The following is a 14,871-nucleotide window of genomic DNA, read 5'->3' as shown; positions in this document are numbered from 1 at the left end:
ATCTACCCTAAACAAACCCTGCCTTGCCATAGACAGAGGAAAAGCTTTACCTCTGGAGGTGCAGCCATTGGCTGGGTCAATTTCCTTTCCGTCAAGGGTGGGTGGGTAGATGGATGGATGGGTGGGTGGATGGGTGGGTGGGTAGATGGATGGATGGGTGGGTGGATGGGTGGGTGGGTAGATGGATGGATGGGTGGGTGGATGGACTAATGAACAGAGGCATTATTTCCTGCTTCTAATTTCTATAGCTTCTACTCCTGGAAGTAGAAATATTATCAAAAATTCTGTTTTCTAAATATTTTTGGACACATAAAAGCAGGAATTCATAAACCAGGATGTTTCTCTGAAAGTGCAAGGCGAGTTTGCACATCTAAAGGGTTCGATAGTTCCGAAAAGGCTCCAAACTTTGGGTACCCAATGTGAAGGACATCCATCCAGGTTCAACTACAGCTTGTTCACAGAGACCTAAAGTCAGCTTTGATTCTCCTCAAATTCCTGCACGTTTTGCTGATGCTGGGAAGATTTTAGAAGAAGTTACCGTAAAGACTTACACTACTTTTTGTTTCTTTTTTTTCTAATCATTCTAGGAAGTGCTGATTTACCCTCATAGGAACTTGGCAATACTCCAACTGCACCCACTCCTGTGGATCTACAAAGTGCAGATGGCAGAGTGAGAATAAGGATGAGAAGAAAAACGTAAAGGGCAGAGGGAGGAAATGGCAACAACAACAACGAAAATAATGTTAAACAGGAGGGTTCCCTTCTGTCCCTCTGGCTGAGAAATCACTCAAGATCCTGGTCCATTTCGGAGCTGTTCAGAACTGAGAGCTGTGTGCACACCCCAGAAAAGGACTTCCAAAGCTGCGAGGTAGCGAATGCAGGGTTTTAGCTCCTGATGTGATGAATGTGCATGCTAAAATTACCTTGATCTCCATTACCCAGCTGAGAGATGTCAAAAGAGTAAGGCTTTGGGAATGAGTCCGCCCCCGTGGCTTAAAAGCTTGCCTGTCAATCTACCCTAAACAAACCCTGCCTTGCCATAGACAGAGGAAAAGCTTTACCTCTGGAGGTGCAGCCATTGGCTGGGTCAATTTCCTTTCCGTCAACTTTAAATGCCCAGCGGCCTGGAACATTGACGTTTGTGGTCTCCTGGATATTCACGATCTCGGGCGTTCTTGACCCAGGGAGGCTGAAGAAATTGGTGAGGTTTCCACCATTAAATCCTGCCTGCAGCACAAAAGGAAGACAAGATGTTTTGAGTACAAAAATCCCCCATGGGTTAACTGGCCCTACTGTCTTATTTTTAGAATCCAGCACCTTTAAAATCAAGAGCCCTCTTTTCCTGGAGTCATTGGGGCCAGCATTCCAGGTGAGAAAGGACTGCCTAGTGCATTTCATAGCCGAATCAGGGTGCCAAACATGGGCAGGACTAGCCTCATAGTTCACCTGCGAGATCAGACGTGCGTCTCTAGTTAAAAGCTGGTGGCAGGATTCCCTCCAGAATGCTGAGCCACAGAAGCAGAGAGTGCAGCGACGGAAACACGCGGGGGATGAAGTGGAGAGTCACCTACCTGTGCCATCACTCCACCAAGACCCGTCAGGGGGTCACCGCCACTAGCTGTCCCCGTGGTCCAGTTGATCTCGTAATAATTGAAGAGGGTGAACGTGTAGGAGCCATCGGACACCAGGACGGCCTGGAAGGTGTTCACCTACAGGATGGGAATGCACAGTCTCATGACTTGCACTCCCCAGGAGGTCCTGGCCCCAGGGAGGTTCTCCCCTCACCCTGCGCCCTCCCCACCCACAGGCAGCTCAGAGCTGCTCTGCAGCCAGGCCCTCCAGCTCTGACTCCTCTCTGAATTTGTTCTCGCCTCCAGTGGGAAAAGCAAGACATGTGGGATTGTGCATCTAAAAGAGAAATTGCCTGAGATAAACCCAGAGTCTGACTCAGCGTCCGCTTACATCTCTGACTTCTACCAGACAGAAAATTCAGAGGCCTGGCTAAGCGTGTGATAATGTGAAAGCACCTATAGATGGCAGCATGAGAATAAACTACAGGAAAGACTCGGCTGGGGACCAGGATGAAAGCACCCATTCCCCTTGCAGAGTGGGTTGGACGAGGGAGCAGATACCAGTCCCTGTGATCAAAGTGGCCATGTGGATTGTGCTCTCTCCCTTCCCGGAAAACAACATTAATCTTGATGAGATGTCTCCCTTTTTAAAAATGAAAGTGAGAAAGTGATTTTTTAAAAGCACTTTGTGGAGAGAAATTATTCCTCTAATTGAGCATTTGTGCATCACTTTATTTCTGCAAAATCGTCAACATTCATCTGTACCCCAGACCAATGCTAAGATCGTATTGGCCCACACATATCTTATAGCTAAGAAAACTAGGCACTCTGGGAAATGAGTTACTGGAAGTTTCACAGTGACCCAGCAACAGAAGACGGGATTTGCGCCAGATTCCCAGTCCATCTCTCAGGGCACTGCCATTCCATGCTGCCTTCATTTTAAACTTTTTAGGATAGAGATGTTATTTAAATTCATATGAAACTTGTAAACGGTTTTCAGAAATAAGCTGTAGCAAACCCTGTCCTTTATATTTTCCGCCTGCTAATCCTTACCCCTTGTCACATGTTTTCAAAAAATTTAATAGAAATAGAGTTAAAAGGAGAGGCTGCATTGACCTTTTTCCATTCAAACCCAGCACTTTTCCCTGCTGCCTGACACTGTCCCGGTTAACAGTCTGTCCGATGCAGAGGAAGACACAAATCCTTATCCTGTGTAATCAAACTGAGGTAGAGGATCTTGGAAGCCCCAAATCTCCCCATTCTAGATGATCCCAGAAAGCGAGGCAAGCTACGAGTAAGAAGAGCCCTTTTTGTAAAGAACTTTTCTTCCCACGCTCTGTGCTGGCCACAGCTGATGGCGTTTGTGATAGACTTGCTCAGGTATATGCCTTCAGTCTCTGGCCCCATTCGACAGAAGAGGAAAGTGGGACACAGAGATGAGTGAGCAGTAGGTTCAAGATTGCTGTAAGGTCACCAGCAGGCTCTCTTTCAAGGGACAGGTGCGAAGTCAAGGTCACACAAGGACTAAAGCTACAGCCTCCTTCAGACCAGGATTCTCCTTCAGAAGGGAATTCCTTCTCCCACAATGAAGCTGGAAATATCTGGTCCAAGCAGGTCTCAAGCGCAATCCATTTCCAACCCCTGAAGTCACACCTCTAAACCAACCAGCCATCCCAGTGACACCCCAGAGGCTGACCGCCCCCAGCACACACCTTGGCTCACTCTCACACATTCCTACACTACAGAATTCTTCAACATTCATTCTAAGACTCTTCTGGATAAAAAACCTTTTTTGCTTCTGAGCACTTCAGCCACACCCGGAGGAGGCAGCTGAAGAAAGAAGAGTCTGGGATTTGGAGTTGGAGGACTTTGGTTTGAACCCCTGCTGTGTCTCCTAGGAGATACAAATCCTATCCTTTTTCTTGCCACTTGAAGGAGATACTTGGCCTCTCTGGACCTGTTGCCTTCCCTTGAAATTGGAGACAGTACTTGTCCAGGAACATTTTGGGGAGGGTTAAATGATATGCAAAGGTAGCCTTCAGCACCAGACACACAGTAAGCCCTCAATAAATACTAGTTTTCCTTCCTCGAAGTAAACACATCCCCTTTCCTTCCCTTCTGTTGGCCTCACATGAGAATTTTTGCCTGTAAAAGACCTCTCAAGCCCAGTGTTTAGCTGGCCTGTGATATGTGTTTCTATACGGAAGGGGAAACATGGAGTAACAGGATGAAAGAGGTGGGGCCAATTTCAAAGATGGTGATGGATGGACACTTTTGCAGCTCCAGAGAACTACACCATCTTTTTTTCTCCAAGGAGCTCAAAGCACTTAGAGGTTACCTCATTCATCCTCACAGAAAGCGTTCTCACCTAGTTCAGAAATTTACTCCAAAGCACAAGCCAGAAAGTATCTAAATTATCTTGCCATTTTTATTGCCAATGGAAGTTTTTTTGAAAAACTGGTGGTCAGTATTTGATGGGCATTTCTTCCCTCCACCCCATGCCACTAAAATTTATCGATTGCTGGCATCCCGCATTCTAACGCTGTAAGATATGAGGCTTAAAGGATATAAAACATCACCCGAGGAGTCATTAGCGATCCACAACGTGACAGAGGGAAATGTATGCTTCTTTAGAGGTTATTTCTAGCCAATGCATCCGCTGTTTAAACTTGTGTCTTTCTGTTCTACAGAACCTCTTAACGATAAAGTGCTTCTTGATGCTCTGGCTAGAAGGTGCTAAAACATAATGTGTTCGTGGTGTCGCAGCTGTGAACTGCAAACCCAGCACTTTTTCACCTCTCTCTAACTCAGTCGTTTGTGTTCCACCCCTAAACAACTGACTCATTGCCAAGGAAACTGGAAAACAGATGGAATTGGAAATAATCCTAAGTAAGTGGAGGGCAGATTTTTTGAGTTGTCTTTGCTTACTAGAAATTATACAGTTGAAGATGTGTCTACTACTTCAAAACTCTCCACTGGCAAAGTCATCCAAACAAGCTGCAGGCTTTTGTGAAAACTGCATTCTGTCCCTTTATGTAGAAAGTTGATTATCTCTGCGATAATGCCAGTGATAATCTTTCTTATTTGACTTTTATTTGACTGCTCATTTGGGATTTCAGAGCAGATGTTGAAATTTTATTCATGAAACACTTTCACTGCCCACTCTAATTAACATCAAATATGAATAATTTCAGCCCTGGTCGCAATAAAAAAAAAATATCACAACATAATGAGCCAGTTCATTTGGGCCCAAACTTGGGACGCTATTTTTCTCTTCCAACCAAATTTTACTGGGGAGAGAGGGAGGAAATTAGGAATAGAGGGAGGCATTTGTACCTCTGTCAAGAGAAAAGGACCTTTGGGTCCCAAGATGGGCTCCTAAGCATGTGGCCTGGAATGGGTCTCCGTACCTCAATCACTCTCCTGCAAAACAGGAATGTCACTTACAGCGGGAAAGTTCTTGAGGGTTTTTTTAGGCATTAGTAATGATTTGTGATAGGGGTGACATATCTTCTGAAATATTACAGCTGACTGGGCTGGTTAGCTGTGATAGTTCCCTCTGTTTCCTGCAAAGTGGGTAGCAAGACTCATTAGTTTAGCTCAAGGGAACTGACACTCCTTAGCTCTAATAATTAGACTCCTTCACGGTAGCGAAGATGGACAAGAATTAGATGTCAGGTTATGAAGTGGAAAGTGGAAAATTTGAATTATTACAGGTGTGGTGCTGCTGCCTCCATAAAACGTGACTTCCTCCCACGTCACAATGAAAACCCAAGTGGCAGAGAAGGTTGCCATGTCTTTGAAGTACTTCCTGATGTCCTTGGTCGCTCTTTTCAAGATGACAGGGTCCATGGTCTCTCTATAATAGATCTCGCCTCGAATTCCATTGTGCACATCCGCCCAAAATGGGGCGATGAAGGCCCTCCCATCCGTCAGGGGAAAGGATTCCGGCGTGAACTGGCTCACTAGCACGTTGAAGGAAACAACTCCGTTGTTATTGACCTACGAAAATAAGAGAGGTTTTGCACAGCGGATCTGAAACCATAACAACTTCAGAGTCACAGACCAAGACAGGCATTCGCCTAACTGTATGAATGAAAACAACTTTTAAACTACTGAATTAGAACCCCCAAATGCCGGCTTCCATTGCTCAAACGAAGAGGTTCGTTTACTTCCAGACAAACTCATTGGTTTTCTTTCACATTCGATTTGTAACCAGCTTCATTTCTGATTAATAATCAGTCTCATTTTCATGTTCCCTATCCTGTCTCTATTATGCTTATCAAATGCTCCTGAGCTGTGCTTGTGCATGTGTGTACGTGTGTACTGCGGCTGAGATGTGCATGTGTGTGTACTGCAGGGTGTGTGTGTACTGGGATGAGGTGTATGGGTGTGTGTGTTCTGGGGATGGGTGTGTGTGTGTGTACTGCGGTGAGGTGTGTAAGAGTGTGTGTACTGGAGTGGGCTTTGTGTGTGTACTCTGGGGTGGGGAGTGTGTGTGTGTGTACTGGGGATGGGGTGTATATACTAGGATGTGTATGTGTGTGTTTGTGACTGGGGTGGGGCGTATGTATACTAGGTTGGGGGGTGTGTGTGTGTGTGTACTGGGGGTGGTGTGCATGTGTGCTTACTGAGGTGGGACATATATGTGTGTACTGGGGGTGATGTGTATGTGTGTGTATATTGGAGTGTGTGTGTGTGTACTGGGATGGACAGTGTGTGCATACTGGAGTGGGTGTGCATATATGTATGTACTGGGAGTGGGTTGTGTGTGCTTACTGAGCTGGGATGTATATGTGTGTACTGGGCATGGTGTGTGTGTGTGTATACTAGGGAGTGTACATGTGTGTGTACTGAGGGTGGTGTGTATGTATATTTGGGTATGTATGTGTGTGTACTGGGAGTGTGTGTGTGTGTGTGTGTACTGGGGGTGGCGTGTGTGTGTGTGCTGGGCCAGACAGGGAGTAACATGGTTACTAAAGATAGATTCAGGGTCACTAATACAAAATAAGCAGGAAAAAGAAATAAGCATGGAAGTAAAGTGAAATTTGAAGATTGAGGTGCTCTATATTAGGCCTTGCTTCCTATTTTATAACGAAAGAGGAGTGTCAGAGAGAGAGAAATCAAACACTCCGTCCAACTCCAGTCTCCGACGAACAATATTCTGCTTTGGGTGAGACATTTAAAAGACCTCTACTGATGTCACAACCACTCCTGTGCTCAGAGCAAGGACAAGGTTAAGACCTACAGATGCCCAGTTCCATTCCAGCTCGTGTGCTGTGATAGTGTCTTGGTATAATCGCTGCATAAAAATTGAGGCATGACTACGTTGTTTATATAAATGACTATCTTATGGTGATTTCTTCATGATCTGTAAATGGCTTAGTAAACCAATTAAATAGGAAACCTTACTGGAAATCACAAGCCAAGATACACCCTCAGTTTACAAGGGACCTGTAAACAATTCAACCTCTGCCTGAATCTTTAGCTCTGTACGTTGGTAGATAAACTGATTTAACTCCGTGGCTTACATGGCTTCAGCAGCAGAGGTGCCTGTAGTGAAACTGCAATTCTTGGATATAGAAAACCTGGAGATAATTTTCCTATACACTCCAATCATATGTTAATTTCCTGTTAACCAGTAACATTATGGACATTAACAGTGGCCCAGATCCCAGAGGCAAGTTATCAAGGCCTGGGCCAAGGGTAGGTCTACATGTTTGGAAGTAAGGCTTTGGGTTTGGAAGAGACATTAAGAGTCTGTTTTCTTCCAGTAATAGGGAACATCTTAGAGGCTTGAAGAAAACTGCACTACTCAAAGTGTTGGAAACGCAAGGAACAATGTATCCTCAAATAAGCCTGCCTCAGGTTAAGGACCCTCCTGTTGCAAGGGCAAGAAAAAATTCTTCAGACTCCATTATCACACAGTGCAATAGAGAAGTAAAACTAGCTTAACTGGGCTTCCAGTACGGAAGTCCTCACTCTATTATTGCCAAAATCAGGTCAACACATCCCAAAACTTAAAACCAGCTATTGCAGACTAGGGAGGCCCTGTCGTGAGTAGAGAATAAAAGGCGTTTCAGGATGTCAGAGTGAAGTGTTTGCTAGGGAACAATAGGTGTAATTAAAACACACAGACTGGCAGAGGAAGCTGGTGATGACTCACATGTGTCTTGATTATATCCTATGGTTGAGATCAGTGGTTCTCACACTTTTGTGGGCATCAGAACCACTTGGAGGGCTCATGAAAACACAGATTACTGGCTCCTCCTCCCAGAGTTTCTGACTCAGTAGGTGTGGGGTGGGGCCCAAGAAATGACATTGCTCATGAGTGCCTGTGTAACCCTGCCTCTGCAGGTTCAGGGACTACCAGGTAGGTAATGGAACAGGGAACTCTTTTCTAGCGGGAATCATCCCGGAGCCATAAATCAAAAGTTGGGAAGAGAGAGGTCCCAGAGGTAGAGATGGCCAGAGGTGGACATGCTTAGGGTTGCATTCTTCCTCCAGGGATGTGGTATAATCCCTCACCCAGTTCTTTAAGGCCAACAATAAAGGCAGGCTCAGTTGCTCTGAGTCTTCCTCTTCATGTGCAACCGTTTCACCAGCAGCAAACCCAATGATCCAAAAAAACGAAAACAAGAACCTGAGAACACAGGTGCCTAGAAGAGCTCTGATCACAAATGGGACCATTTCTTAGTGCGGGTTGAGCGATGGGATCCTCTGGCCTATCTACAGACGATTATTGAGGGTGGCCAATTCTGCAAACAACTTTGATATAATAGTTGATTACCCCTCTACTGTGTTCAGACTTTGCTTCCAATTGGTAGGAAGCCCAAGAACAACAGATGCCTAAACTTTTCACACCCCCAGAAGGGAAAGAAAAATGATATTGCTCCTACTGTGGTTCATTGTATCTTTTTATCTCATTGAGTAGCAGAAATAATGTTCATGGCATTGGGGCTTCTGCTTCACTTCTATGTTTAATCACCCACAAAAGCAATTTATTACCCTGTATACTCCTCCACCATGAACATTAGCCATTAAATATACCTTTGACTTTCTTAATCATAAAACCTATCAGCTCATGAAATCTCAGAACTTGTCGTTTTGGCTGCCAATAAATCCTCCTTCCCAGAGCTCTGGAAGAGGATACTTAAAATGCTTTTCTTAATGACAAACAAAAGGGAGAGCCAGAGAGCAACAGCTGGGCTGCTTCTCCACTTACATAGACAGTGCGGTAAGGAACGCCAAAGAAGAAAACTGGGATGGCCAACTTAATCTCAGATGAGCTTCCATCGTCTACTTTAGGGGTTTTGGTGTCATTCTGCCAAAATGGATACATGAGCTCCCTGGGCTGAGCTGTCAAGAGAGATGATGGTTAGATAGATGGCAGCTCCCTCTTCCGTTTGGCAAGCTACATCCCTCCTACTTACTGAAGCCAGTTTCTTTCAGTAAGGCTTGCAAGCTGAACACAAGTCACACTGCCCTCTCATTCATCCTAAACCTAGGCCATACACAGTGCAGTATCTTCTGCCTCTGGGAAAGGGGAGAACGGGAATGATACTGTTTCTCCATAGGAGAAAGCGCTTTGTGCACGTTCTTGCACTTTCATGCATCTTGGTGATATCTACGGTTACAACTGGCTGGAAATTTGTGAAATTTCCCTGGAACCTTGAGCTTTCTGGGTACTGAGAGGCAGCCTCTAGGTCTGGCATGGCCACAGTTTTGAAGCTCCCTTTCTAGCTCAAGAATTCCACTATCGTGTCTTTTCCTGAAAGGAGTTCCCTCCCTCTTGCCGCACAATTGGAGAAAATCCCAGATCCCAGAAGGAAATAAACAACAGTGGGGACTGGGACAAAAGTGGGAGGAGAGGATTTGTAGTAATTGGCCCATGAATGACCTTGATTGAGGGCTGGCCCTGCAAGAGGCTCTTTGTCCAACTCCTTTTTACAAAAGACAGACACGAGATCCTCCGGGGTCAGGGGGTTGGGTCCTTGAGAACTCTTTGGAGAGGAATTGCAGGGCTCTGGTCCTCCTGGTCACGGGAGAGCCATCACACAAACACACACTGCACCCCGCCGTGACAGGGTTACCCCCGTCCTGGCAGCCCCGGCTTGCTGCTCCCAGGTTTCCCGTCCATACTGTTGCAAGGTGTGGCTCAGTTTTGTGGGGAAATGAGACAAGTTCCCTAGGGTCTGCATCACTGAGGATCAAGTCCAATAGTATCTGTGAAATAATCTACATTTTGGGTGTTACTTTTCTCTGCCTCTGTCCTTTCTTCCCTGAATGAATATAAGACAACAGGATACTATCATTTTCTCCCTTTTTCCCTTTTTTTAAATTTCTCATTCTCAGGGGCAGCGGCAAGCCCATTCTGAGCATCAGTCACACTTCTTGAGGTACCTGCTTGCTGCCATGAGATGCCGACGCCCCCATTCTCATGTCGGGCCTTCTCCTCGGGAAAGTCCCTGCTCTGTGCTGATGGAAGCAATAGGCTGGGGAGCAACCGGCCAAGGACTGTCTTTGCTCCTTTGGGAGGCTTTTAGTGAACAGACAACAGCTCATGTAAAAGAGAGTGCAAAGGGGCCAGAAAGCAGGCCTGTTGCACCAAGCCAAGAGCCAGCTCTCCAGTTCTGAAGCAGGGAGCAAGAGGAGTTCTGCCTCAACGGAGGGCTAATTTCTTTCCAGGGGCTGACATCCGAGGAAAGCAGGGAAACGAATCTGGTCATTAGTGTATATGCATCGTCCAAACCCCAGAAGTTGCTGAGAAGCTGCCCGAATTTGAGCCTGTAGGAGGCACTGTGTCAGATCATAGGAGCTCTGGGCCCATGAGCTGTATTTAATTTACAACCAGCAGGTGAAAAGGAGTCTTCTAACATTTCTATTTACATAATAGTAACAAATTAAAAATTCCTAGAAGGTACGAATTAAAAAAAAATCTTTATAATCGCTACTACAGTATTATACACAGGTACTTATTTCTCAAGTTAACAGTAACAAATTGTGTCCTGGCATGGGGAACTTTTTAGGAGTCGTGCCCAAGTATGAATGAGGGCTTAAATTCACACTGAATTATCATCATTTTTTGGAAAGATTAATTGGTATTTTGGGCTGCATTAACTGGCCAGTCTGCCTAGGGAATGGAAAATCCATAATATCCCTTGGAGGAGACAGAAAACTATGGTCAGGGAGAATGATCCTAACCTCCTCTTCTGCTGCAAAGGTGAGGCAGTTTGCAAGATTCTTCTCTTTGCGGGTGATCCTAATTAGTTCACAATTTTGAATAGGAAAGAATGAACAGTTAAATATTTTTAATTTTAAGAAGGATACAAACAATAAGAATTTCTAATATGGTAAATAATATTTGTCAAATGAAAAGGAGGGTGCTAAACACAAGGGCATAGGTTTAAACTACAGTAATTAACACCTCAGAAGCCATTATTATTAAAATATATATATATATAACTGTTAGCAGCATGGCCTATCAATAACATCAGAGTTGCTAAAAGAAAGAATATCCCTATCCATGCTTGCTCTAAGCTGAGAATTTCACAATAAACATAGCTATGTTTCCAGGATTTTTTTTTCCACCAAATAAAATGTACTTTCTTGGAGCTGGGGTAGGAGGTTGAAGTCACGGGCCCTCTTTCATTCTTGTGGGGTCTCACACTGTGGTTTAACTGTTTAAATTCACCAACTCTGGAAAAACATTAGCGCTGCACAGGGGCTGGACATGCGCACCTCAGACCTGTACTCACGTGCCACCTGAACTAGACAAACTCTCAAAGTAAAGAAAGGTGCCTGAGAATTTTAGCCATAAAATGTTACAATCTATGTAGACTACCCCATCTTTGTCTAAAATCCAAAACAACAGTAGAAAAAAATATATGTGGCCTTTCACTAACGCAGGGCAATGCTACACAGAGAAAGAGAAGGAATCACTGAGGGGAATAATTATCTTATTTAACTTGAAGTTTTAGATTTGGGGGCCACGTAAAAGGTCACTGATATACAAGCCACTGACATCAATACCATTGTAATTTCCTAGTTTTTGGCCAAAATAAGTAGATTATTTAAAGTCTCCACCACAAATTAAATGCCTTAATGGGAATCAGTGATCAGACATGAGGTGCACATACACCTATCTTATCTACTTTTAATGGAAGTATTTTGCATTATTTTAAAGATCTACTCCATTAGCACAGGGCAAGCTGGTATATACAAATAGTATTTGAAGTTAAATCGGAAGAAAGTGGGAATATAAGTAAACCTCATTTAAAGTTAATGAATTTTACCCTTGATAATAGAATTTAATTACATTTTTCTCGTGTATCTGTCGACACACATGCACCTGCCCTTACAATTATAGTTCCTAATAAACGTGTCTCTTTATCAATTCAAGAGCATGCTAACTGAGAGCTTTATGGAATTCTGTAGTACTCACCTTGGTGCCGTACAAGTGCGAAGATGAAAGAGACCCAAATTCTAAGGAATGATGAATAATTCATCCTGGAATTTTAAAAAGAAAAAGAAAAAAAAAATCCCCAGCTTGCCAGAGTAAATAGAACACCAGGTGTGTTTGGTGGCGAATCCCAAGACCATCAAAACCATCACAGAACAAATTCACGTAACAACATCAACAGCGCTGAGTCGGGCTGAAATCCCCTGAATGCTGGCAGGTCCTCCTAAGTTCAAAACTTCACGAACAAATTATAGATGCCCAGAAGAAGCCAGTCTGGAAGTGTAAGGAGATCGTTCGAATTGTCAAGTAATTATTTAGAATTAGTGAGAGCAGTATGAGTAAAGGAAAGGTATCTCCTGTGCATCGAATAAAGCACCGAAAACTAGGACCCAACGCTAAAGATGCATGCGGGTCCCGGGTTGTGTCTCTGCAGCAGAAACCACATCCCGGTGAGACCTGGCTTTCCTAATTTTCACAACAGCTTTCCACCAAGATCAAACAAAAGTTGGTTAAAACACAATGTGTTCTACAGCTAGGAGAATTTAGAGTTTGCCATCACCTTCTCCATAGAAGGGAGCCGATCCATCATTCTGAAGTATTGACCAGATTCAGGGCCAGTCTACTCTGTTCACTGACTTCACATAGTGAAATGAATGATAGAAACATTAGTAATAAAAAAAAGAACCCATCCAGAATTGGAATCACAATAAAAAATAGAATCCAGTGCACAAGCAACCAATTAATTCCAGCAAGTTAATTAAAGAAGGAACGCAGCAAAGATGAACTTGTTTTCGTGTTAGTTTACAATCAGTTGCACGGTGGCTTTACCCTCCATTAGGAGCACGTTTTGTCTGTGTCACTCTGCAAAGCTACAATGAGAACACAGACGCAAGCTCAAGTTAGACATCACCAAAGTGCGTGGCTAGACCATGAAGTCTCCTCCTGAGAGTATTCTTAAAAAGAAAAACCTTCCTCTTATTTGAAGTTATCACAATTCTTCAGCCAAACTTTCACGGGAAAGGCAATGAATTTATCTTGTGAGAGTTTTATTGCAAATCTTTAGTTGTCAAGTATATATGTTGTAATTTCAAGCACATATTAAATATTAGACAGTTTTGCTGGAAACGGTACAAAGGCTTTAGCAGAGATCACACACAGCTTTAACGGAGACAGATGCCATGCAAGTTTAAGACTACAGCCCTTAGGGAACTGGTTCAGAGAGAAGTAAGGAGGATTCATTTAGATATTTGTATTTACGAAAAATGTCACTAACCTGTTCTGTAGAGGCTGGAGGAACTGAGTCAGAAATACTAAGCCAAATCTTGGTAAGCCAGGAAAAATTAGGTAAAACAAGAATTCATGTCAGTTCTCCTCAACTTGTTGCCAATAATTTCTGATTCCTGAAATGATGTCTGAATCCCGTACTCTTAAAACCAAAAATTAAGTTAGTCCTGTACTAGAGACAGGTAAGTGTTGAGTTGCAATCAAGTTTTTTTCTATTGATTAAGGAAAAGTAAATCTAAAGATCAGTTTCAGGATTGCGTAGAGAGGTTCTTTTCCTGAAAAACTAGACCTTTTTTTCCCCCTTAAAAAAAAAAAAAAAAAAAAAAAAGGTAGATTCAGATGGAAATGTCAGGTACTTGGAGCTGAAACCTTGGGCCTTTCTGATCAGAATCACTTTGCACTGAAAAACACAAAAGAAAACCCCCCTTCTACCTTTGTACCCAAAAGAAGGCAACTGTATAATGTTACAGAATTAGCATCCACCGGCATGGGATTAAAACTCCAAACAAAGCAGCTGCCTCCAACATTTAAATGAAGTTGGTTTTCCATTAAAGTCTTTTTTTGTTTCTCTGGTTTTGAACAGTCGCCACAGATAGGCTCTACTCTATTTTTTCACAGGTATGTATGAAGTATTTAAAGAAACTTTTCCAAACTTTTTAAGTTTTATGCCCTCTCTTTTCTCTCTGATGCATCGCTCTGCAGGAGATAGGACAGGGCAGTTTCCAGGCAAAATCTAACAAGGGACCTAGTGCTAGACATGATCTTCCACAAGGGAAATCTCAAACTGTGGCCTGGAAACCTCCCCTGACACCCAGGGAGGGTCACTGGAGGCAGAGGGGGGAGATAAACCCCTCCTGATAAAAGTTTGCAGTAAGTAAATAGTTTAAAAGGCATGTGAATAAGGGGAAAACGTGCTCGGTTAGATGCTTCCAAGCATCCAGTAGATGTGGAATAAGCAAAACTGGCTAAGGCATAAGCTGAATCTACTATTCGAAATGTTTAAATGGAATTTATCAAGAAAGAAGTAACTTGACTGTAGCAGGAAAAAAACTCTTCTGTAAATCAATGGGAATTTAAAAATTATTCCAAATTTTCTCTGACCAGACATTTAAATGCCAACTGTACAAAAGAAATATAATTCTAGGTTTAAGCATGTTGTCACAAGAGTGTTTGGTGAACTAAATTTTTTAGTTTAAATTACTCCATGTTTTTCCAAAAACCTGTGAAAATTCAGCAGGTTTCCCACATTGTTTATTCTCTCACTGGTGTTATGAATCCTCCACACATATTTACTTACAGATGTTAAATGACTGCTTCTCTCCAAATGACTCACATTTATTTATTTTTCTTTGGATTCTAGGAGTGCTTAGAATGGCACATATTTATATAACAGAAAAGCTAGTTTCTTGGGTGCCTATTTAAAATAAAATTAAGTTCAAATCAAAGACACATTAGAGAAGGATTCTCTTTGTCCAGCCTTAGGTTGTAGTCCAGTAGTCAACCTACATGTCTTGAAGCAAAATCGTTGGCTCCGTTTTTCATGTTAGTTTACAA

At 43.2% G+C, this 14,871-nt stretch overlaps 1 protein-coding gene across 1 annotated transcript in view; it reads right to left on the bottom strand.

Moving 5' to 3' along the window:
• TECTA (tectorin alpha) overlaps positions 1-12,079 on the bottom strand; it is a 90,524-nt gene extending 78,445 nt beyond the window's left edge. The window contains exons 1-5 of the mRNA XM_011964981.1: positions 12,016-12,079; positions 8,797-8,930; positions 5,286-5,573; positions 1,572-1,709; positions 1,062-1,227 (exon numbers count right to left, since the gene is read on the bottom strand). Coding sequence (XP_011820371.1) covers positions 1,062-1,227; positions 1,572-1,709; positions 5,286-5,573; positions 8,797-8,930; positions 12,016-12,079 — 790 coding nt within the window. The remainder of the gene's footprint in view (positions 1-1,061; positions 1,228-1,571; positions 1,710-5,285; positions 5,574-8,796; positions 8,931-12,015) is intronic.
• Positions 12,080-14,871: the final 2,792 nt, after the last annotated feature.

The sequence above is a fragment of the Mandrillus leucophaeus genome, unplaced genomic scaffold (assembly GCF_000951045.1).
Source record: "Mandrillus leucophaeus isolate KB7577 unplaced genomic scaffold, Mleu.le_1.0 Scaffold71, whole genome shotgun sequence".
Taxonomy (NCBI): Eukaryota; Metazoa; Chordata; class Mammalia; order Primates; family Cercopithecidae; genus Mandrillus; species Mandrillus leucophaeus.
The sequence above is the reverse complement of the archived record's forward strand: the minus strand, read 5'-3'. Positions and strand labels throughout refer to the sequence as shown.